Source organism: Phialemonium atrogriseum, assembly GCF_030411735.1.
Source record: "Phialemonium atrogriseum strain 8032-3 unplaced genomic scaffold QBC33scaffold_4, whole genome shotgun sequence".
Classification (NCBI taxonomy): domain Eukaryota; kingdom Fungi; phylum Ascomycota; class Sordariomycetes; order Cephalothecales; family Cephalothecaceae; genus Phialemonium; species Phialemonium atrogriseum.
Window position 1 is genome coordinate 500780 of NW_026848141.1, and position 22194 is coordinate 522973.

General features: G+C 56.8%; 8 protein-coding genes across 8 annotated transcripts; 5 read left to right on the top strand and 3 right to left on the bottom strand.

The window, feature by feature from the left end:
• Positions 1-1742: 1742 nt before the first annotated feature.
• Positions 1743-2038, top strand: QBC33DRAFT_555903 (uncharacterized protein; the record flags this gene model as incomplete). The annotated part of the gene is made up of 3 exons (XM_060429680.1): positions 1743-1807; positions 1873-1938; positions 1990-2038. 3 exons carry the CDS (start codon positions 1743-1745, stop codon positions 2036-2038), a joined length of 180 nt encoding a protein of 59 aa, XP_060286632.1.
• Positions 2039-2422: 384 nt separating this feature from the next.
• On the bottom strand, positions 2423-4284 carry QBC33DRAFT_576130 (P-loop containing nucleoside triphosphate hydrolase protein; the record flags this gene model as incomplete). The annotated part of the gene is made up of 3 exons (XM_060430884.1): positions 2423-2441; positions 2495-3954; positions 4003-4284. 3 exons carry the CDS (start codon positions 4282-4284, stop codon positions 2423-2425), a joined length of 1761 nt encoding a protein of 586 aa, XP_060286633.1.
• Positions 4285-4499: 215 nt separating this feature from the next.
• QBC33DRAFT_266344 (ribosomal L28e protein family-domain-containing protein) lies at positions 4500-5961 on the top strand. The gene is made up of 4 exons (XM_060423143.1): positions 4500-4656; positions 4720-4836; positions 4915-5066; positions 5136-5961. Exons 1-4 carry the CDS (start codon positions 4595-4597, stop codon positions 5783-5785), a joined length of 981 nt encoding a protein of 326 aa, XP_060286634.1. The 5' UTR covers positions 4500-4594; the 3' UTR covers positions 5786-5961.
• A 1-nt stretch (position 5962) lies between these two features.
• Positions 5963-7833, top strand: QBC33DRAFT_266396 (Sec1-binding region of Mso1-domain-containing protein). The gene has a single exon (XM_060423145.1). The coding sequence runs from the start codon at positions 6363-6365 to the stop codon at positions 7347-7349; it is 987 nt and encodes a 328-aa protein (XP_060286635.1). The 5' UTR covers positions 5963-6362; the 3' UTR covers positions 7350-7833.
• On the top strand, positions 7800-11136 carry QBC33DRAFT_266362 (rab-GTPase-TBC domain-containing protein). The gene is made up of 3 exons (XM_060423144.1): positions 7800-8428; positions 8513-9905; positions 9969-11136. The coding sequence occupies exons 1-3, from the start codon at positions 8249-8251 to the stop codon at positions 10997-10999; spliced, it is 2604 nt and encodes an 867-aa protein (XP_060286636.1). The 5' UTR covers positions 7800-8248; the 3' UTR covers positions 11000-11136.
• A 341-nt stretch (positions 11137-11477) lies between these two features.
• QBC33DRAFT_512184 (uncharacterized protein) lies at positions 11478-12097 on the top strand (the record flags this gene model as incomplete). Its single annotated transcript, XM_060425894.1, has 3 exons — positions 11478-11606; positions 11682-11925; positions 11994-12097. 3 exons carry the CDS (start codon positions 11478-11480, stop codon positions 12095-12097), a joined length of 477 nt encoding a protein of 158 aa, XP_060286637.1.
• Positions 12098-12427: 330 nt separating this feature from the next.
• On the bottom strand, positions 12428-15609 carry QBC33DRAFT_609071 (glycoside hydrolase family 63 protein). Its single transcript, XM_060432374.1, has 3 exons — positions 15228-15609; positions 13149-15115; positions 12428-13071 (listed from the first exon to the last, which is right to left on the bottom strand). The coding sequence occupies exons 1-3, from the start codon at positions 15478-15480 to the stop codon at positions 12829-12831; spliced, it is 2463 nt and encodes an 820-aa protein (XP_060286638.1). The 5' UTR covers positions 15481-15609; the 3' UTR covers positions 12428-12828.
• Positions 15610-18033: 2424 nt separating this feature from the next.
• Positions 18034-19371, bottom strand: QBC33DRAFT_266657 (uncharacterized protein). Its single transcript, XM_060423148.1, has 3 exons — positions 18742-19371; positions 18280-18672; positions 18034-18223 (listed from the first exon to the last, which is right to left on the bottom strand). The coding sequence occupies exons 1-2, from the start codon at positions 19100-19102 to the stop codon at positions 18284-18286; spliced, it is 750 nt and encodes a 249-aa protein (XP_060286639.1). The 5' UTR covers positions 19103-19371; the 3' UTR covers positions 18034-18223; positions 18280-18283.
• Positions 19372-22194: the final 2823 nt, after the last annotated feature.

Consider the following 22194-nt stretch of genomic DNA (forward strand, 5'->3'; position numbering starts at 1 on the left):
CGGAGCGAGGAAGGGGAGGCGGGGCGGGGAACGAGTGTCCGGAGGTTCGGAAGGTGAGAGAGGTCTAGTTTGTTCTTTTGCTTAGCCTCTGCTCCCCCATAAGGCCATACAGATACGAGACGACTATATTATTAAGCTTACAGACGCGACATGGCCATTGTGGCCTTGATGGCCGTTAGGCAGCACAGCCTTTGCCTTGGAATGCGGACTCGGGATTAGTTGCCAGTTGAGGAAGCAAGTGTCATCCCCAATCTACAGCTATCAAGGTAGGTACCCTCGTACTTCGTGGCAGTGGCTAGGGGTTGTGGCTGGTCTGGCTCTTACTGCTATAAATAGGCAGGTAGGATGGAATGGTGAGAGCCGGTAGGCTGGTACCGCCCTGAAACAATGGGGCGGCCCGCGGGAGTTCCTCATGGTCAGGGTATGTACAGTACAATACAATACAATACAATACAGTACATACCTCGGTAGATACCTATAGATGTGATTATTTGCTACGGATTGTGTATGGCAAGCCAGTATGAAATGTTGGAGACTGAGATGGCCATAGAAATACATGGAAACAGCAATCAATGACTAACAGTCAAACCAGCGTCCAGGGAACGTGGCCTATTCCCTACTGGCTGGCCCGGCATATGCCGCCCGTAAATAACGGTGTAGGGTAGGTAATGGATGGTAGTACAGATTGTGACACCGACACTGCCGGCGCCATGCAAGAGGGATGGGACGGTTGAGCTGTCGCCTCCCGAAGACGCGGTACTAGCCTCGAGTCGACCATGCCGCGTACGTGAGATCTGACCTGTCGTTGTTGCCGGGAGACGCCGGGATGGTACTCTTCACGGCATTGGTGTTGAGAGAGTCATGGCAAGGGACTTTGAACCAGTTAGAGACCTGTGGCTGCGCCTGTGCCATGGAGCCGGTGACTCTTCTCGCCGGGTAGGAAGGTGAGATAAAACAGGGCAGGGCCCCGTGTCTTTGGTCAGATTTGTTGACCTGCTTCTTCTGATATGGTTGACATGCTGTGGGAAGTAGTCAGCAAGAAGCGAGAGTGACGTCGCCTAATGCAGCCATGCAGCCCTATGAGTGGCCGTGAATTCCAGATAATCAGCATCCGGGCCCTTCGCCCCCGGAATCCCACTAGACCGGACCCATTGATCATCACCTCGGCCAAATGGGCAGCCCACAACCTCAGGTGGCAGGGCTGTTCTCGTGAGTTGGGGGAACGCGTATGTATGTGCATACATGTCATCAGCAACCAGGGGTCCTTCCAGCAACACACAGGGAATTTCATCGTGCATGCCGGTGCCTGGGACGGATGCAACCTGCCAGGCCACCACCATTCCGTGCTTCCCACGCCATCCGGGGGTACTTACATCTTGTGACGAGGCTGAAGCTATTGCCACAGACGGTTCCTTATGTCATGTCCAACCTGCATCGCTTGGGGGCCTGTAAGGAGGCGTGCCGCCATGTCTAAGAGGAAGTTTATCATCCCGAGGGGCGATGACAAAACATATCGCGGCATCGATACGGCAAGGTCCGTCATGGCCGTCTGGGATAGCCTATTGATCCTTCTATATAAACCTCGCCCTGGATGCTCAACACCATCAATCCAGCAATCTAACCAGACAAGCCAACAATAGCCTCACACAGCTCTCAGCCTCTCAACAGCATCTTCAGTCTCTCCAAGCAAGACATCATCGCCTATTTAGCTTTCCACCCTCATCCACCAAACACCGACCGCAATGGCTGCCATGACTTCTTTCACTGCCCGCTTCCCAGTTGAGCAAGGCCGTTCCGGCTACAACAAGTATGCCCTCTCCTGTCCCACTATGCGCTGGAAACATGTCCGCCATGCTAACCACAATACACCAGAGACGGCAATGGAGATGACGAGGAGGACAGCAAGTTCGTCAACTACGGCCGGTCTGGCTACAACAAGTGAGACACCCACCTGGAAGTGCTTAAGGCCTCTAACTGACTAGAAAATAGGGGCGACAAAGGTGACGATGGAGAGGACGACCAGGCCGACCAGAACTAAGATCCCGCGCTTCTCGGTTCTCGCTTCTTCTGGCGTCAATACCTCTCCCCAGTTATTGCGCAACTCCGAGCCGCTGCTACACCCCGGGGAGGGCTTTCTCGCCAGTGTGTTTTGTCAATAATCCGCCAGTCCGTTTCTCGGCTTCGGCCGCCAGAGGATATGGCCCAAGCGATTGTTGTTGTATTATGGTTGGGGTGTTCGTCACGGTTTGGGACATATAGACGGAGGGGGCAATCTCTAGTTTTTGTCGTCCTCCTTTCCTTCCTTTACAAGATTGCTATAACTCTCACGAGGATAGACGCATATAGATGGATAGATTGGATCTGGGTAGACGGGAGAGCATCAATTCCATAGAGAATAGAATAGACATGGGATCAATGTAATTTACTTCCCAACACAGAACCTGATCGCATGGTTAGCTTGGAGTTTGCCTGACGCAGAAGAGAGTGAAAATACTTCTCAAATATGACCCCCAGCACTTCCTCAACATCCCCCGACCCCCCTCGCCCGGTGATCCTAGCGAGGCAATTTGCCGCAAGGCGCAGATGCTCGGCAGCCAGGACGATATCGGGCTCCTCCCCCGCGCCGTCGGCCGAGATGGTCGCCTCGGCCATGAACTCGTCGAGGTGCAGGCGGCACTCGACGAGGAGCTGCCTCTGCCGCTCCGTCACGCCGAGCAGGTCCTGCATGTCGCCGGGCAGCGCCGTCATGCTGGCGAACGAGTCGGCCAGGCGAGAGATCAGCGAGTGGATGCCGCCGGGATCCTTGAGCCTCACTGCGGCCGATGCCTCGTCGGCCTCCCTGCAGGAGATGGCGAGCGGCTCGGCCGCCTCGAGACCCGGGACGGATGCGAGTGCCGTCGACTTGAAATCCTTGGCGAGGAGTCTGAACCCCTCCTCGTCCGCGGCAGCATCTCGCTTGTTGACTACGATCAGACACTGCTGTGCCTCGGACGCGAGTCGCAGCGTCTCAGCGTCGTAGTTGATGCGGCATCGACCGTCCTTAGCGGTCTCGACCGACGCCAGAGCGATAATGATATCCGAGTCCAGCGCCTTCTGCTTGGCCCGCCGGATCCCTTCCTCCTCGACGGCGCCGATACTCTCTCTTCCGCCCGGGCCGGGCGGCGACTGTGCCTCCCTCGTGCGGAACCCGGCCGTGTCAGCGAACGAGCACAGGTAGCCCCTGATGTCGAGGCTCGCCTCGACGATGTCGCGCGTGGTGCCGGCCTCGTGCGAGACGATGGACGCCTCGCGCCCGACGATCAGGTTCATCAGGGAGCTCTTGCCGACGTTGGGCGGGCCCAGGAGGGCGATGCGGATGCCGTTCCGGAGGAGCTCGCTGCGCTGGCTGCCCATCTCGTGCAGGTGGATCGAGTGGAGCATGTCTTCCACCAGCCTCTTGACGTTGCTGAGGAGCTCCGAGGGCGACTCGTCGAAGTGCTGGTCCTCGGAGAAGTCGATCAGCGCCTCGATCTCCCCGCGAGCAAGCAGGAGCTGCTCTCGCCAGGCCTCGTAGTTCCTCCCCAGAGTGCCGGAGCTGCCGCGGACGGCGGCCCGTCGCTGCCCTTCCGTCTCCGCTGCAAGGGTGTCGCTGAGAGATTCGACCTGGGCCAAGTCTAGACGGTCGTTCATGAAGGCCCGCTTGGTGAATTCTCCCGGTTCCGCATAGCGGATGGCAGTGCCGGCGGAACACTTTTGGATGGCAGAAAGGACGGCTTTCACCGTTGCTGGGCCGCCGTGAACATGAAGCTCGAGGATTTCCTCTCCGGTGACTGTGCGAGGGGCAGGAAAAGAGAGAACCAGGGCGCTCGAATCTAGGATGTTTGGCTCTCCTGGCACACCGGGCTCAAACAAAGTCCTGACTACCGCATGCCTCGCTTTGGGGAAGGACTTCGAGGGACACAGGCCCTTGTATACCTATAAAAGTGTGAGCCGATGTTGCTAGGCATAAAGGGGCAGACTGACATCACTACACGCAGGACCTGATATTCTAATGACGGCTATGCCAGCCCTTCCCTGAGCAGATGAGAGGGCATATATGGTGTCACTATCGGATGACAGGCTGGTAATACTTCGCCAGCCGTAGGTTGCCGGTTGTGATGGGTACGGGACATGTGTCCTGCAGACCGACGGCCTTAAGGAGGCATGGCACCTAATAAGACCATAGGCTCCAGGCCTCGCACATCGATCAAGTGTTCGCCATCCTGCCAGGGAGAAAGCCTTCTGTCTCAAGACATGACGGAACATTGACTCTCTGAACACCGTGGACTTCGGACGGTTCGTGAATGTTGCATATGAAAAGGAGATGCAAATAGAGCAACTAATTAGAGTTGGATATTCGTACACCGAGGTGAAAAATACGCACAGACCACGCACTAAAAGCTCCTTCCTCCACTCATATGATTGCAATATGGAGCTTGTTGAAAGGCGGTCAGGGTCTTGCCAATTTTTATGCAGTCTCCGCAGAAATTTTTGAACGGCGAACTCAGGCCCCTCGAGCAGTACACCAAGAAAGTTAAGCCCAGCCTCCCTTCGAGGAGCAACAGCAACCGCAACGATGGCTTCCGACGAAATTGTGTGGCAGATCATAAACCAGCAGTTCTGCGCCTTCAAATTGAAGTAAGCTTGACGTCTGGGAACTTGATTCGACGGGCGACTTGGACCTAACCGTTTGCTTCACAGGACTACGAAAGCCCAAAACTTTTGCAGAAACGAGTACAATGTCACAGGATACTGCAACCGGCAGTCATGCCCACTTGCGAACAGCAGGTACGCGACGGTGCGGGCTCATCCGACAAAGTAAGTCTTACGTCCTGCTTCTACGACAGGTTGACGTTTCTGTCCCCGAGTAAGTGGCTGACTTGCTTCTGATTCCAGGGGCACTCTTTATCTCTATATGAAGACCATTGAGCGAGCACATATGCCGTCGAAGTTATGGGAGAAGATCAAGCTATCGAACAATTACCAAAAGGCCCTCGCCCAAATCGACGAACGCCTCATCTACTGGCCCAAGTTCTTAACTCATAAATGTTAGCCTCCCTCCCCACTCCTAATCGGAGATAGCCAAGCAGGAATTGCTCTAACACGTTGATCATCAGGTAAACAACGTCTCACGAGGCTCACGCAGGTCGCGATCCGCACGCGCAGGATAGCGGCGGAGGAGGCGAGGTTAGGCGAGAGGTTGGTGCCGAAGATGGCGCCCAAGATCAAGCGCCGCGAGGAGACGAGGGAGCGCAAGGCCGAGGCGGCGGCCAAGCTGGAGAGGACCATCGAGCGGGAGCTCATCGAGCGCCTCAGGCAGGGCGCCTACGGCGACCAGCCACTCAACGTCAGCGAGGCCGTCTGGAAGAAGGTTCTCAACGCGCTGGAGCGGGAAGGCGAGGGCGTCCGCGACAAGGACATGGATAAGGGCATTGTGGACGAGGATGAGGACGAGGATGAGCTGGAGGATGAGCTTGAGGAGGAGGAGGACGGTGCGGTGGAGTACATCAGCGACTTTGATGAAAGCGACGAGGAGCTCGCGGACATTGAGGACTGGCTGGGAAGCGAGGAGGATGATGAGGATGACGACGACGACGACGACGACGACGACGATGATGATGAAGACAGCGATGAGGGGGCGAACAAAAAGAAGTCCAAGACGGGCGACAAGCGGAAGAGAGGACGGGTGGTCCGCATGAAGCCTCGCAAGAAGAAGGAACTCGAGATCGAGGAGGAGAACTCGAGACAGAAGTTGCTTGCTTTCTAGAGCACACCTTGCAGATACAGGGGACTTAGTTGGTGGTACTCGGGCGTTTTTGTCAGGGCGCACAGCATCATAGGTTGCTTTACTCGGTGTGTGGGCACAATTAGATCATCGGATACCTTTAGCTATCTCGAACAATTCCCCCATAGAAAGGGGTCATCTCTTTGTTTATCTTGGGTACTTTTTGCCATTGTTCTGTGAGCGTACCTAGTTTACTGAGTAAAATGATTGGACGAGACTTGCAGTTGTCTCACTCTTTGTGCCAGTTTACAGGTGGGGCTCGTTGCGTCGGGTCCCTCGTGGTGATGGGCCTTGAAACACAGCCTTTTGAAAGCTTGTTTTGGTCAAACTTTCCTTTCCACCTGCATTCAAGTTCGATTTCGCAACCTATATTAATCCTCGAGTACTCTAGCCGCCGTTGCGAATCCCACTCCCCTAATTACCTACATCTGTAATTGGAGAAACCCACCATAATCTTGCTCCCACGACAGGGCATTGCCTTCGCCAACTTCCAACACCTCGACTTCCATTCCCTCACCATCATCGAATCCGGACCACCCAAAATCCCCCCACCCGAACCATGACGTCCTGGTACTCGCAGCTCCTCACAACCACAACCACCCGCATCACCCACCTCCAACGCACCCTCCTCGCAGGCGAGTCCGACGGCGACACCGAAGACGACACCCACGTCTGCCGCGTGCTGCGCAACTACTACACCGAGAAGGGCCGCCCCTTCCCTGCCTGGCTGCCCCCCGACCCCAAGGCCCCGCCCCCTCCCGCCCCCGTCTACACCCAGACGACCACCCAGGTCGGCAGCCGCTACGGTGGACTCGTGGCCAACCAGCAGCCCGGCGGCGGGCCCGGCGGCGCCGCGGGGCTGAGCAGCCTGTGGGACAACAACCCCGTCGGCGGCGGTCGCCAGGACCCGCAGTCGCTGCGCCAGGGGCGCGGCGCCCCGCCTCCGATGCGCGCCGCCGAGACGTCGTCGCCCGCCGGGGCGAGGAACCCGTTCAGCAGGAGCGGCGGCAGCGACCAGGCCCGCGAGGACGTACAGGCCAGACCGCTGCCCAGCCAGAGGGCGGGGAGCTATCAGCAGGCGGGCCTCTACAGCGGCGGCGGGAGTGGGGGCGGCTCGGCGGCGGGCGGCGGGAGCGCGCAGGATAGGCTCAAGCAGAGGTTGTGGGGGGGCGGCTCGAGGACGACGAGTCCGGGGTCGTCGACTGGGAGCGCGTACCAGCCGCCGCAGCAGCAGCAACAGCAGCAGAGCAGGTATGGCGGCGGCAGTGGAGGCGGCGCGGGAGGTGGCTATGGGTCGGGAGGCGGGTCGGGGGATAACTACGAGGACCGGTTCGCGCCGGGGGGTATGTACGACGCCTCAGCGGGCTATGGCAGCAGGGGAGGAGGCGGGGGAGGTGGTAGTGATCGTCCGTTCGTGGCTGCTAATGCGCCATGGGCGACCAACGAGTCTGACTACAGTGGTGGCGGCGGCGGCGGCAGTAGGGCAGGGGGCCTGCCGGGCGGGCCCCGGAGAGGTGGCTTGCCCAGCGGGCCGAGGAAGAGATGAGGCAGTCTTGGGCGGATTGGTATGTACGCGACTTGACAGGCAAGAGAGGCTACGATGCTGCGTCGAGCCGAGGTCTAGCGGCTGATCTGGGGTTCCGGTGGGCAACGATGGGGATTCTAATAGCGACCCCTGTACAGGTCAACATATCCCTATAACGCTTGGCCTGCTTTTATCGGCCCCGAGGGATCACAACCAGCGCCGGTAGGACCCTGTGCCTGGAGCTGATAGGGGGTTATAAGGGGAGCAGCTGGTGGTTTGGAGTTGGCTGAGCGCTGCGACTCGGACTGGGAGACACGTTTCCGCCCTTCACCTTTCACCTTTCACACGGGAGGGGTCTGGTTGAAATGCGTCGATCGCTAGGAGGTAGAACCCGCTTGGGTAGGAATCAAAGGCATCATCAAGCTATGGAATCAGGACCTGGGATTTCATGTAAAGCCAGAAACTATACTTTGCCAGTTCCCTCAGGCCCATGCATGGAACTGTTTGATAGTTGCGCAGCTTACGTAGGGGCATGACGACGGCTTGCCTCCAGTCCACGTATGGCTGGCAAACTTAAACGCTCCAGCCCTTCTGCGCTGGGTAGAAGTACCTAAAACCACTGTCCTAAGTGGTCAATTTTAGCGGCTGAACCAAGTAGAACTACCGAGGACTACCCAAGTTAAAGCTGCGTACCCCTCCAACCACTAACACCCCACCTTGTTTCCCTCATCAGACCAGCTGCTGTTCACATGCCCCATATTACCCTGATACTCGGCATTCTTCACTCTCTCTGCAAGATATTCATATGAACTGGACCATTTGGTAGTCACAGACGGACAACCTGGTCTCTCAATAGACCGTTTCCGACTTCTCTTGGAAACCATTCAAAGGCCGGGCCAGGCTCCAACCGGAAGCCCGCCATGACCAAGAGAACCGCGATGACGTCGGATCCCGCGTCGTCAGGCAGTGGTGTTCCAGCACGACCGGCCTCACCCTCGGGCAGCTTCTATGCAATGAGCGACGACGACGAGGGCGAGTACAACACGATTACCCATTTGGAAACTGGCCGCGGCGTGAAGCTCCTGTATTCGAAGAGCAAGGTGTGTGTCCTCGTGCTTGGTGACGCCCTCTGAAATCGGCCCCGAGAAGACATAATGCTAACCCACTGTCGCCGTCTTCGTTAGGTCTACATCCATCCCACGCCCTCGGCAAAGGACAACATACCCGGCTACATTGCCCTCCTCCAGCAGAAGGCCCCTCGCAATGGCCGGCCGACCTCATCTTCGTCCGTCGACTCCAGGTCCCCGGCCTCGTCCGACCTTCTCCTGGCCTGGCTCCCCGAGTCCTCCCTCGGCGACGCCGCGAGCATCTACGTCAAGGTGGACCTCTGCGACGGCGACTCGCCGCCCAAGCAGTCGTACCTGGTGCCGCCCCCGCCGACCGTGACGACGCACCGCGACTCGGTGGGCCACTACGCCTTCGCCGTGCCCGTGTCGGCCATCTACAGCCTGCTGGTGCGGCCGCCGAGCATGGGCTGGTGGTTCGGCAGTGTCATCATCAACAGCCGCGCCGGCGACAGCTTCCCGGCCCTCTTCTTCCACGACGGCGAGTGCCAGAGCACCATCCTGCAGAAGAAGCGCCGCGCCCGCGAGTCCTTCGACCCCTTTGGCGAGGCCGGCGAGATGTTCTGGGGCGGCGACGAGGTCCTCCGCTGGCTGAGGCGCTACGTCCGCGTCGAGAGGAGCGGCGCCGAGCCCAACGTCTACCTCGTCGAGCCGACCGCCGAGGACAGCGACGCCTTTGGCGGGCAGCCGACGACGAGCTTGGCCGCGCTGAGGGACGGCGGCGGATTGGGCACTGGTGCCGGGGGTTCCGGGGGGGCAGGCCGCGGCTCGGGCCAGAGGGAGGCCGGCATGGACCCGTTCATGAAGTTTGTCAAGGAGACGGGGTGGAACATCATGGAGAAGTTCAGCAAGGTGACCACCTTCACCAGACAGGCCGCCCAGGACGTGCTCGACAACCCGCGGGTGCCACCGCAGGTCAGGAAACTGCTCAGGAATCCCGAGGTGCAGACCCTGCAGGAGGAATTCGACAGTGCTAGGATCTACCTGGCGAGGTGGGCGATGGGTATCGCCGAACAGGGCGAGCGGGACCGGAATCAGAGAGTATGGACCGCTCGGGATGTCATGGAACTGGAAGACACCGATGTTGGGGAATTCGAGTTGCTCGAAGGCAGCACCGGTCTATCACTACAAGATCTGAGGAAACCGGTAACGTTGAAGGAGTGGAAGACCTTCTTCGACCCGAGAACCGGGCGGTTATCCGTTACGGTAGACGAGGTAAAGGAGAGGATTTTCCATGGTGGATTAGATCAAGATGACGGTGTCCGCAAGCAGGCTTGGTTATTCCTGCTGGGCGTCTATGACTGGGACAGCACCGAGGATGAGAGGAAAGCCCAGGCAGCTTCATTGAGAGACGAATACATCAAGCTTAAGGGGTCCTGGTGGGAACGGCAGATCGATAAGGGAGGGGAAGGAGAAGAGGGCGAATGGTGGAGGGAACAGAGAGCGCGCATCGGTATGGAAACCCCTCCGCCAACTCCCTGTCCAATATTCTTCCTGCTAATGTGAAGGCTTGTAGAGAAGGATGTGCACAGGACGGACCGCAACGTCCCCATATTCGCTGGCGAGGATATCCCCCACCCGGATCCGGATTCCCCCTTCGCCAGCGTTGGGACAAACGTCCACCTGGAGCAGCTGAAGGACATGCTCCTCACGTACAATGAGTACAACAAGGACCTGGGCTACGTCCAGGGCATGTCCGACCTCATGGCACCCATCTACGCGGTTTTGCAGGACGACGCCATGGCCTTCTGGGGCTTTAAGCACTTCATGGACCGGATGGAGCGCAACTTTCTGCGTGACCAGTCTGGGATGCGCATGCAGCTGCTAACTCTCGACCAGCTCGTGCAATTCATGGATCCCAAGCTCTATTCTCACCTACAGGCCGCCGAGAGCACCAATTTCTTCTTCTTCTTCCGCATGCTTCTCGTGTGGTACAAGCGCGAGTTCCAGTGGATGGACGTCCTGCACCTGTGGGAGGTGCTCTGGACAGACTACCTGACCAGCAGCTTCCATCTCTTCATCGCCCTGGCCATCTTGGAGAAGCACCGGGAGGTGATCATGATGCACCTCAAGCACTTTGACGAGGTCCTCAAGTACAGTGAGTTGGCAACCAACCCAGTTCTCCTCCCGCCCTCCCTCTTCCCAGCACTAACGCCCCGAACCAAAAAAAAAAAAGTCAACGAGCTATCCACCACAATCGACCTCGACTCCACCCTCGTGCGCGCCGAGGCCCTCTTCCGCCGCTTCCAGCGCCTCGTCGACACCATCGACAAGAAAGGCACCTTCCCGGCTCCCCGGGCCGCGCAGGGGGGCGAGACCGCCGCCGACACCAGCAGCGCTGCTCCCCCGTCGTCGCCCGCCTCCCCCCGGCAGCAACAGCAGCAGAGGAGGGGGGGGGCCCAGGCCGCCGCCGCCGCCGCCCCGCCGCCCGCGGACAAGATGATCACGCCCCAGTTGAGGAAGCTGCTGAGCAGGACCGTCGACGTGCTCCCTAGGCAGGAGGTCGCAGGCAAGGGGGACGGGTTCCTGGCGGGGAAGCTGCGGTGAAATTCGGGGTTCAGGGGAGATGGCCGGGGGATGGGTTTCAGTGCGTCGCATTATGAGTGTAATCAAAGGAGCATGAGCCGAAGGAGCGAGGGGGGAGAAAATGAGGACTGAACAAGGGGGAGCGGCGGGTTTGTATTCATTTTCGTGTCTGCGGCCGGCACGGATGGTTCTGGCGTAAACTGAGGGAGGCTTGGGATTGTAATAAGGAAGCAATGTACTTATACCAAGAACGGTAATCAAATTGAGTAACTCAGTGTGTCAAAATACACGAAAATGGGCCTCAATCCGATGACTGTGCCATTCGGCCAATCGGGGACTATAACCTTCCGCGGCCGGGAGGGGGGGAAGGGGGGCATGATACGCCACCACTTTCAACAGGTCGTGACACTCCGCTTCCATAAAGCCTCGTCGTGTCATGACTCTTCACACACCACTCCTTCTTCACAACACCGAGAACACGTAACTAGAGAATATCGCGATGCAGTGCTTCGGGTGCTTTTCCTTTCTCGCTGGGCGGAACACCAAGCCCGCGCCGAGCTGGATTCCCTCCTCCGCCAGCAACCAACCGTCACATGAGATCGAGCGGCAGGCGACCAAGATCGTCGACGTCCTCTGCACCGCCGAGAAGCCAGGATAGGAGCTGCGGCTCCGGCTCGATGAGGTTGTTCGTACCAATAGCTAGACCGAGGCCCTTGCGAAGGCCGTTCTGCGGGGCATCGAGGAAACCATCAAGGCGTACCAGGCCATGTCAATGAACACCGTCTTGCGAGAGGCCATCGAGACGGCGCAGTGCGCCGCGGAAGAGCTCTTCGACTTTGCGCGGGAACACCCGGTCTTCGTCACCATCGTCGCCATTGGGGTTCTGGCTTTGCTGGCGCCCTGGGCGGTCGAGGCTCTTGGGTTCGGCGAGCTTGGGCCGGTCGAGGGTTTGTGTTCCCCCCCCCCCCCAAGAACACGATGGCTTGGCTTTTGGTCACCGGCTAACCATCAGCAGCAAGCTTTGCCGCCCTCTGGCAGTCCACATACCGCGGCTTGGTTCCGAAAGGCTCGCTCTTTTCCTTCTTCCAGCGGCTCGGTATGATATGGGGTCGTGCATAAGGTCTTGTCGGTTACGAAGAGGAGGATAGTATGCCGGTCATCGGATGGGTGAGGGTCGAATTGCTTCGGCCAGAGATATGAGGAGTGTCGTTTTGCCCCTGGGGTCACTGTGAATGGCAGCCTAGCTGCTACCTGCGAGCTCCTTAAAGACCCATCGAATCATTTCCGCCACAGCGTTCTCAATTTCCAAATTCTCCTCCTCTGATCATCTGTGCTGCACATGGTGTTTATATCCTAAGAGTAGGACAGAGTCTTGCGCTGTCATGTACCTAAGGTATCAAGTCATTACTCTCAATGATGGCGCGAACGAGATTGGTCGAACGCGAATCGGCCGGGTAGTCCATCATAAGCACGCCATAGCGAGCAAGCGGTTGCACCTGCGCCGTCAGAAACTCTTGCATGTACGTATTAACCCCTTTGCAATACTTGGACCTGTCGTCGTCATAGAATCCCTGTGGATGGTCAGGCCTGCCGTTCCTCGCATTAGTCTCGTGTGGTAACCTGCACCGCGAAGTAGATCTTGTTATTTCATCATAGGCCACATGGTTCAATGCAGAAAGGGGGATCCCGAAATGATCAAACCCCGAGACGATCGTTTTGATTGTCCTCCTTTTCAAAAACCACCTATCATACATATTTTTCGGTGATAGAATCTCAAACCACGCGCCATTTACCCATAATATCTCCCCCCCACATTCTCAATCTCTCCACAGAACAACTGGTGCACCCACCTACAGCTCGTCCCGCGAACGGCCCTCGGCCAGGTCGGGCATGGCCATGACCTTGACGACGAGGCTCGTCCAGCCGGTGAAGTGCTGCGTGCGCTGGCCCCGGCCCGTGTCCGGGTTGTACTGCTCCCACGCGAAGCCCGTCTCAGCCCAGCTCTCGTAGACGGTGTCGACGATGTTCCGGCGGAGGCGCGCGTACAGGTCCGCGGCCGTCTTCCGGTGGGGTCCGTCCTGGGTGGCGGTGTTCTGTTTGGCGGGAGTGTGAGCATGAGGGGAAGGGTCGGAGAAGGGGGTACTTGGTTGGGAGGGGTATGGGTACTTACGTAGAGCTGCACGATGGCTAGGTAGTTCATGTTGATCCACACGGGGCTGCGCCAGTAGTTCTCCTCGGTGCCGGAGAGGGGATCCTTCTTGCTTAGGCTACGGATGCCGTGGGGGCTGAATAGCTCCTCCTCGTCGCCTAGGAGGGCCAGGATCTTGCCCAGCTTCGGGCTGTCCGGCTTGATCAGGCCCGTGAGGAAGGGCATCAGCGAGACGTACCCCTTGTGGCAGACGAGCTTGTGCTCCTCAAAGTCGTCGATGGTGGCGTCGCAGTAGCAACCGTCCGCGTCGGACCAGTGGAGGTCGTCGAGGTTGTGCTCGATCGCGTTCAGGATCTTCTTCAGCTCCTCGCCCTCCTCGGGCATGCCGACAACGTCGGCGATATTGATCAGCGACTTGGTCATCATGCCCATCCACGACATGAGGTCGACGTGCAACTCGCCCGGGTGAGGAGGCTGGGGCCGCGGGTAGTCGTCCAGACCGCTTGTCAGGCAGTGCTGGATCGTCCGCCCTCGCCAGCGGTATGCCTCCTTTGTGGAGTACGCATCGCGGTCGTAGGACTTGATGTCGCCGTATTGGGTCTTCCTGAACCAGTTGTACTGGCGACGCAGAAGCGGATACAGCCTGCGCAGATACTCGACCCCGATCTCGGTGTTATCGATCGAGGCCGTTGAAATGGTCTCGTCTTGCGAAAGATGCTCCCTCCCAGCTGGCAAGGATCCATTCGACTTGCGAAGCTTATCAATGAAAGAGTCGAGGACAAGGAATAGAGTGGGGGGGTTGGCGTAATGGGGATACTGTGTCTGGAACGCCTCAGGGACTTTGCTTCGAGCCTCTGGGCCAAGGATCTGCTCGCGGGCAATCCACCCGTCATCATCCATGAGGTTGAACCAACTCTTCACGATCTCGAGAGTCAGGTCCATGTCCCAGTCGGCAACAGGGAGGAGGTGGAATCCCTCGTCCCACAGGAACCCTCTCGGGAAGAACGGCCTTGAGGGGATGGACGAGAAGAGTTCGTACGGTCCCTCGGGCTTCTCCTGTCTCCGCGCGCGAGCCTCGGCGGTCTCCTCCCAGAAGCCCTCATTCTCCTCGTCATACTCAGGGGCATATGATCTGTCGACCAATGAATGTCCGTGGAAATACCCTATTCCTCCAATAAGATTTGAGAACATGCTCCGCCCGAATTTCTTGTACTTCTCGGCATTAAATGGGGCCTTAAGCTCGAAAATGCTGGAAAAGCGGTCACCAAACGACTCAGTCGTCTCCTTGATCTCTCTAGTCAAATCCTCGCTCGTAATATCCTTGCCACTCGAGGCGCTCGAGAAGAGGATGTCAAACTCGAAATCCCCCTCGAAAATCTTCTCCACGATCTGGACGTTTCCGTGCCCAGGCGAGTTGGCAAGCTGATACACTTGCCACGGCGGGGGCGGGTTGTCGTTATCGAAGTTGTTCTCGACGAGGAAGTCGACGCCATCCTTCAACTGCTTGAAGATGACCGGTTTGGCTTGCCAGAGAACCTCCTCCGGGTGGTTCAGGGACTGCACGATGGCCTTCCCAGTAGGCCGGGTCTCGGATATCTCATGGTCGCTTTCGGGATACTTGCCGGTGCCCCTTGTGACGACCAGCTTATAGATTCCCAGAGCATCAGACGAGCCCTTTAGGGTCACGTCGCCCTCATAACCCGCCTCGTCGCCCCGTACAGCTTCCAGCTCGCTTCCGAAACCCTCTTGCGTGACGTAGAGGAAGAGGATGGTTTTCTGTTCCGGGTCGGCTTCCTCTCTGAGCTGCCCTTTAATTCTCGCAGCCCAGCTTCCCCCGTGCGCGCCGCCGGGGACCTTGACGAATGATGTCGTGATGTCGATCTTGTTCTCCTTGTCGTGTATCGATTGCACGCCTCCCTTTCGTGTATCGTACTCGTCCCAGCCATAGCCCTCCATTCCCTCATTCTGCTCGCACGTATACCGAACACCTTGAAGCAATCATTCTGGTCAGTTACAGCCTACAGGGAGCCCGTTGTGGGGGGGGGGGGAGGCGGCGGCTGAGCAGCCGTGTCTCCCAGCCCGGGGTTGTTGAGAACCTACTGTGCTGAAAATCGTTATACGTCTCAATCTTCCCCCACATCAGCCCAGCCATCAGGCTCTTCGGTATCCTGGGACGAACACCAAAGTAAAGATTTGGGCGGTAGGGACCCCATAGTAAGCTTTGGTTGTTCAGCCTGCCAATCTCGCTAGTGAGGATGGATTCGTCGTTGGCTGCCAGAGCTGTCGGGGCGACCAGCAAGATGCTGGAGAGAAGAAAAGTGAGCAAGAAGCTCAATTGGCGCGTGCGTGCCATGGCTGCATCAACGAGAAGGTATCCAGTGCAAACCGGGCACTAGAACTTGGCAAGACAGCCTTGCAGCGATGTTAATGAGGCCCGTTTTTGCTGGTCTTTTTCTGGACACGTTGAGCTCGATAAGCTGGCTGCAAGGCTGCGAGGCTAAATGCACTCAACTCCCTGACGCTAGTTACGCCAATTACATCATGCAGGGGTTCACTGGAGGGTGGGGCCGAATTTTTGACCCGCAGGAAGCGGCCTACCGACGGTTCTTTCCCGTTCCCGGGCTCCATAATCCGAAAACACTCGGACGGCTGAATCGGCCGAACCGGGCCCGGGAAGCAGGCTAAAACTCACAAACTTAATCCAGACGTCAGATTAGTTCTAGATAATGGTCGCCTAGACACGTCAAGAGGATACGATGCATCGGGACTCAGGCAACCTAATTCTAAGAGAACCCCAAGCTAACCTGCGAATCGACAGCAACAGGGAAATTCTGTGTGATAGAGCTTTGGATATCTTTAATTCTACTTGGAGGAATACGGACGCCTATGTTCAGTTCAATGCACTTGCACTGACCCGGGCACAAAATAAGACAAAATAAACGAATTAGGCAGCTTATGCCAGCGAGAAGCCTTTTCCATGCATGTCTTCAAGGCCATCGTAACTGGGTCCTCCATAACACCAAGAATATCGTGACTTATCTTCCTAGCATGATCGTATCCCTGGCAGCCAGCAAGCCCATCCCCTAGAATGTCGCACGCTCACGGAAATTGGCTGGGTCAGCAACCCGCGGCACCAGAAGACACAGTTGGTGAAGTGCAGCGCAGTCATTCTAGCAAGTTAGACACGGCTGCGCCGGAACAAACCAACACCGCGTCCGCCAGACAGAGCAGGGCCGAGCACACCCCTCCCCGCAGCGCCTCGTGTCCTCGCCCTCGGAGCCTCTTGGCGTGAATTTTCCGACCGACGTCGCGTGTGGGCCCGCCGAGTCTTCCCGGTCCTGTAATTCCCCTGCCGTCTGTAGGGCTGCTGCCACACACCCCCTACCTTCTCCCCTTCCCCTCTACCAGGCACGGGCACCATCAGCTGGCTGTTCTCGTATCGATCCCGCCCCTCCCGTTGCGCCTTGCTGCTGTGCGGGCAGAGGATGCCTCCTTGCTTGGTGGTCGGGACCCCCCCTCCCCGGCTCGAGTGGTGGTGATTGGGGGGGCAGGTTACAGAGGACTGGGAGTAAGGGCCGGAATAAGGGTACGGCGGTTCACAGTAAACACCGTAATTGGCCAGCGGGGGCCACATGGCTCATCACATCGCGATTCATTAGCGTACGAGCAGGGGGGGGAACCGAGTTACGGGACCGGGTACGGATTAGTGGGGGGGGTGAAAAAGAAGTGAAAAAGGAACAAAAAAAGGAAGACGAAGACCCCCGCCCCGGTAAGGCACACCAAGGGGGCCGGGGCCGCCGGAGGCGCGCCGAGCAGCAGGTACCTACCCTACCCTGCCCTCTCTCATGCCTGTGTGTTGTCGACCTGCGTTGTTCGAGTCAGCCTTGCCGTAAGCAGAATCGGGAAGGGATTTGCAAGTCGGTAGATGATAAAAAAACGAAAAAGGGTAAAGGAACCTTGCAACCCCGAGTTCAGCTCAGGCTAGCTCCACACCTCGATCTTTTGCTTTGACTGGCTGGTATTCGAGCTTTCTCCCGGCCACCCCTGGAAGCCAATTTCATGGGTCCCCAACAAACCCCATGGGACTCGCGGAATGCCACCTGGTTTGGTCTCGCAACCGAGGCATTTTCACAGAGAAAAAAACCCTCGCCCGTTGCGCTGGTTCGGGGGCAGGCAAAGGGGGAGGGGTATGGCGTCCGAATAGATGCATCTGCATGCAGTCTACTAGTGATACTTGTCCGGTGAGCGAATCGAGAATTCCACCCCCCCTTTCCCAATTCTGAAGGTGGATTCCGCCTGGTCCGATGCTCGGTAGGGTCGGGTGGCGCTCGTTGGTGGCTTGAGCCAATTCTGCAGATGCGGGGGTGGGTGCCCAGATAGGGCACGCGTCCTCACGTTTTCTCGCGATTTTTCTACGACCACCACCACCCCAGGCCGCAACCGAGGCGCGCGGTTTGCTGACGCAAGGTCCCTCGCAATGCTCGTATGCAGGTGATGTGGCCCCTCCCCCGGCCTTTCCAGATACAGGTATGACGCTTCTCTCAAGCCTTACCGACTGGCACCCTGATCAGGCAGCAGTCAGGGTCATTTGCCAGGCTTTTGATGAATCTGCTGCATGGACTGGTAACATAAGGCGACAAATTAGTCATCAAGGTTGTGAATGTGCGCCCTTTCATTGACTTGATGATGCAGCTTCTATTGCTTCTCTGCATGCGCCATGACAGGTCTCTCTCTCTAGCATGTCCAATCGCAGCACTACCTAACAGAAAAACAAGAGAAGGAAGGCCATGGAACAGGCCGGTGGGTATATGCAATGTGAGGTACGAAGGAGAGGGGGGATTGAGGGGAGGGGTGTCTAAAAATCCTCAATGGAGGAGCAGCAGGGTGGAAGTGCAGAAGCAGACCAAGCAAACAACTCCAGCCCCTCGTATGTCTCGCCTGCAGCCCATACCGCATCATGGCAATTCGTCTTCTATTCGTTGTCGTAACCCTGCCAACGGCAGAATCCCAAAGTGACACGTCGTGGCCTCATCATTCCCGCTCTCCGGCGAAAGACTTGCACCAAGAAGCAAGCTCAATTGTAGAAAAACACCAAACTGCGTATCGTTAGTGGGGTGGCGTTCTCAGGGGGCTGCTTGATGGATGCACTTGCCATTTTAGATTTGCCCGCTAGGATCCGCCGGCCCGAGTTCATAGTCGTAGTAATATGGTGATGAGTCGTCATAGTACCTGCTACTATCATCGCCAATGCTGTCTCGTCCGTCGTAACTGGCAATGGCGGGCGGGAATCCCCCCGCCTGTGCGCTCAGAAACTGCTGGTTGTCCTCGATCCTGTGATCCGACGTCCGGCGGCTCCCTTGCTGGCTGGTGCTCTCGTGGCCCTTGGCGACGACGAATCGCATGTTGAGGCTGCCCCAGGGCAGCCCCGAGAGCTCGTCTTCGGGGCCGAGTTCGTCTGGCTCCGGGATGCGATAGCTGCTGCCGGCGTGTTCGTTGTTCTGGGCATCTCGCTGCGCCCGCTCCTTTTGTTCACGCGCCTTCTCGCCTGCCTCTTTCTGTCAGAAACCGGCCCAAGGCTTTGGAGCCTTCTGGGGTGCGGGTGGGGGTAGCGTACGGAATTTCCTCTGCGCGATGCGGTTCTGGATGCGCCTCCTCTCTTCTGGCTCCGTGACCTCATTCCAGTCATCTGTCTTCTGCTTCGACTTGGACGAAGACTTGGAAGAACTCTTCTTGGTGGATGATCGCGAAGACATCTTGGAGCTGTCTTGTTCTGCGTCTGATCCGGACCGGGCTGTGGGTTTGCTTCGCCGTTTGCTCGATGACGTCTTTGACGGTGGTGATAGTGACGAGCGCGTAGACTGCTGCGGCGAGGCTGGGTCGTCAAAGACTTCCACAGACTCGGTCGAGTAGTCGGTGATCTCGACAGCAGGGATCACTCTTGATCCTTGGACTTTAGGATGTTGGACTGAGGACATTTAATAAGAGAAGGGGGAGGAAGAGGCTCACGGCCTGATGGATCTTGTCTTCTTTGCTAAAGAACAACAACTGCTCGCTGTCTCCAACACACACAAAGCTAGCAGCGCGGTGTTCCTATTATACTCGATTTTTTTCTTGAAAGTGATGGACTGGGATTACCGCAAGGGCCGGCGGGCACGAGCGACGGGGTAAGCTCTGGAGAATCTGACCGTCGAACTCGACGAGATAGACTAAAGATGGAAATATCTTGAGGCTGAGCACTCTGGGGATATTTGAGGGTTCGGGGTAGTATACGCTTCTCTGCTTTGTGCTGACACCAATTGGGATCCCGTCTGTCTTAGTCGGATGGAGATAGTGAAGGAGGACGCACAGGTCGTCCTCACCCAGGATCTATATTCGTAAGGCAGGCGGGCCATGGCTGCCAATGCCATGACGGTGACGCAGGTCGTCTACCCTTAGAGTGTATGTATGGTCTAGGGAGGGTATCTTTCTTGGCAACCATAACGGACAGGGCTTAGGGGAAGGTGGACCCGATGTTTAGAATGCGATATGTAGAGACAAGGGGATGCGAGACATGGGTGATGGTGGTCGTTGGTCTGTTTCCATGTGTGATGGGCTGGAAAGGAGGGGGTGTCTGCCTATGAAACAGGGCACAGGAGGCGTCGCGCAGGACTCCAGATTGGTGAGTCGATGGTATGTGACGGGGGTTGGTATGCACATGTGCGAATAACTGCGTAGCATAGGCATAACTAACTAAGCAACCTAGGCAGGTCAGGTACAAGGCGATGGGCGACGATACACTTGCATGGATAGGTCTGCGGGTCCTGAACACAAACAGGTGCGGAAAGACGAGCCAACCTAGCTTTAGTTTGCACTAGCAGAGAACGGAGAGGAGTCATTTGGTGGCTTGATGTCAACTCGAGTGCGGGAAGCGGGTATGGATCTGCTAGTATTAGGTAACTGGTGGGAAAACTCTATTGGGAATCCGAGGAATACGATCCCCAAGTTCCAAATCAGGAAAAGGCATGACCTTTTTCTCTCTTTTTTCTCTCCTTTCTTTCTCTCCCCCCCCCCCAACTATTTTCGAGAAGAAAATGAATTAATAAAAAGGCCTTGAAAGGTATCCTGGTTTTCCATTGCATTCTTCATCGCTATTGCACCTGAGCAGTAAAACTCATCAGGGAGGGGTCGTCAAGAGAATGTCTGGATCACATGATGCAACCAGAATGGTGGGTAGCTTCCACTTCATCTCCACATCGGGACAAGCAGCACGAGGCGTAAGGTACTGTACCTAGTAACTTGAAAGATGCGGAGAGATCCCGCGGCCCGCAGCCATATTTTTAGACCCTGGCCATTCTCCACTCGGGATAAGAAGAAGGGGGTAGAGATAGTGTAACTTAAAACAATAATAATATGATATTATTAGCAAAAACAGAAAAAGACGTGTCCCTTCACTGTCATTGCTTGGGCGTCGAGTTGAGTCGGACTCTTATTAAATCAGCTGAAGAAGCTTGTGTGCTCTTGACCCACATCAGACGCAGGGCTCTCTGAAAAGCAGACTTTGGGATGGTGGGCCGGTGGGATAGTGGGATAAGGTAGTGGGATGGGACGGTTAGGTAGGTACCTAGGTACTACCACACAGTACGGTAGCGGAAGATGCAGGGTTATGGGGCTGTGAGATCTGCATCAATCCTTGCACACCTTAGGTAGGTGTGGGTCCTTAAATTCATGGAGGGGCTGCGGGTGAGCTTCTTCTTCGAAGTCGAGATAGAGGATCGGTGTCGACTCGCAGGGAAACCCCATCGAGCTGGGCAGCCCTGGCCCTCGCGCCAAGGCGCATCGCAGTTGAGAATATCAACGGCAGGGCGAGGGACCGACTTGTTGCGTATCTCGGTATCCGTACCTCTATCCAGTACGAGTATAGTTACTGCCTACCCTTAGGTAGTTACTACCTATCAGACACCTGCAAATATTGCTGACAAAGACGATTTGACTGATCGTGATCGTGGATAAGCTTAAAAATCACATCACTTCCATTCTGACAACTCCGCCTGAGACAGGTTATTTCCTGGGCAGCACTCCGTACCGCTAAGATCTCTGTGAATAACAGCTAAGATTGCGTATCGAGGTTGCGGGGTCAATTTGAAACGGCACTATGAATACTAACATGCCCGTTCGTTTCTCGGAATTGGACCACTCGCGGAACTTGACAAACGCGCAAGCTGAATGTTTGTCGCCAATGGCATGTGGCGGCTACCGTCCAGCAGGTTGTTCTAGAATTAGAATTGGCGCTATAAATCTGTTTTGGATAATGATCCGCGGTCTTATTTGCGAAAGAGGAAAGGAACTGCGTTGGGGTCCCAAGCGGTAGGGGATTCCCATGTCAGCGAGGAACCAGGTATGCAGGTGCCAGTGGGTGTTTGCTAATTATGTCCTCTTAGGATCCACCGGAAAGAGATTTGGGGTCGATTTGATCTTGAAGAGTGAAACAAGTTAATGTTGGGTACCTAGGTAGGTACCTAGGTAGTGTCGCCTCTCCACCTCCAATCTCGACTGTGTCGACTCGATGGTACTTGGTGTATGGGTGTTTGTAAGACGGCCTGCAGGTTTACTGTGGTAGCTCAAGCCTGAGCCCTGCGGCTCATGCATGTTACACAACCCATGCACCCACCTGAGAGTGGACGTTAGTTTGGTACCAGACACGGGACCGAATCGACCTGGCGGTTCGTTCGGTAAGGCGTCGGCTGACGCGTGTTTCCTAACGTTTGCTTCCTGGCGCGTCTACTGCGTCGATGACGCACGTGGGGTACGCGGTTGTAGGGAATACGCAATACGCAGTACACGGTACGCAGTGCATGGTGGTTACTTTGTCCTTGCGATGTCATCTGCCGCCCTTGACTGCCGAATCATTGGGTTGGGAGCAGCGACCTATGCACGGCCCGCTTGGACCGATGTGTGAACGGCATGCCATGTGCAAACAAACTGCAAATAACCTGCAAACCGATGTCAACTCCCCCTCCATGCCATGGGCCTTTGCTCCCGAGCTCCGAGACTGGGTGAGATTAAGTGCCCCGAAGCCGCTATCGGGCCT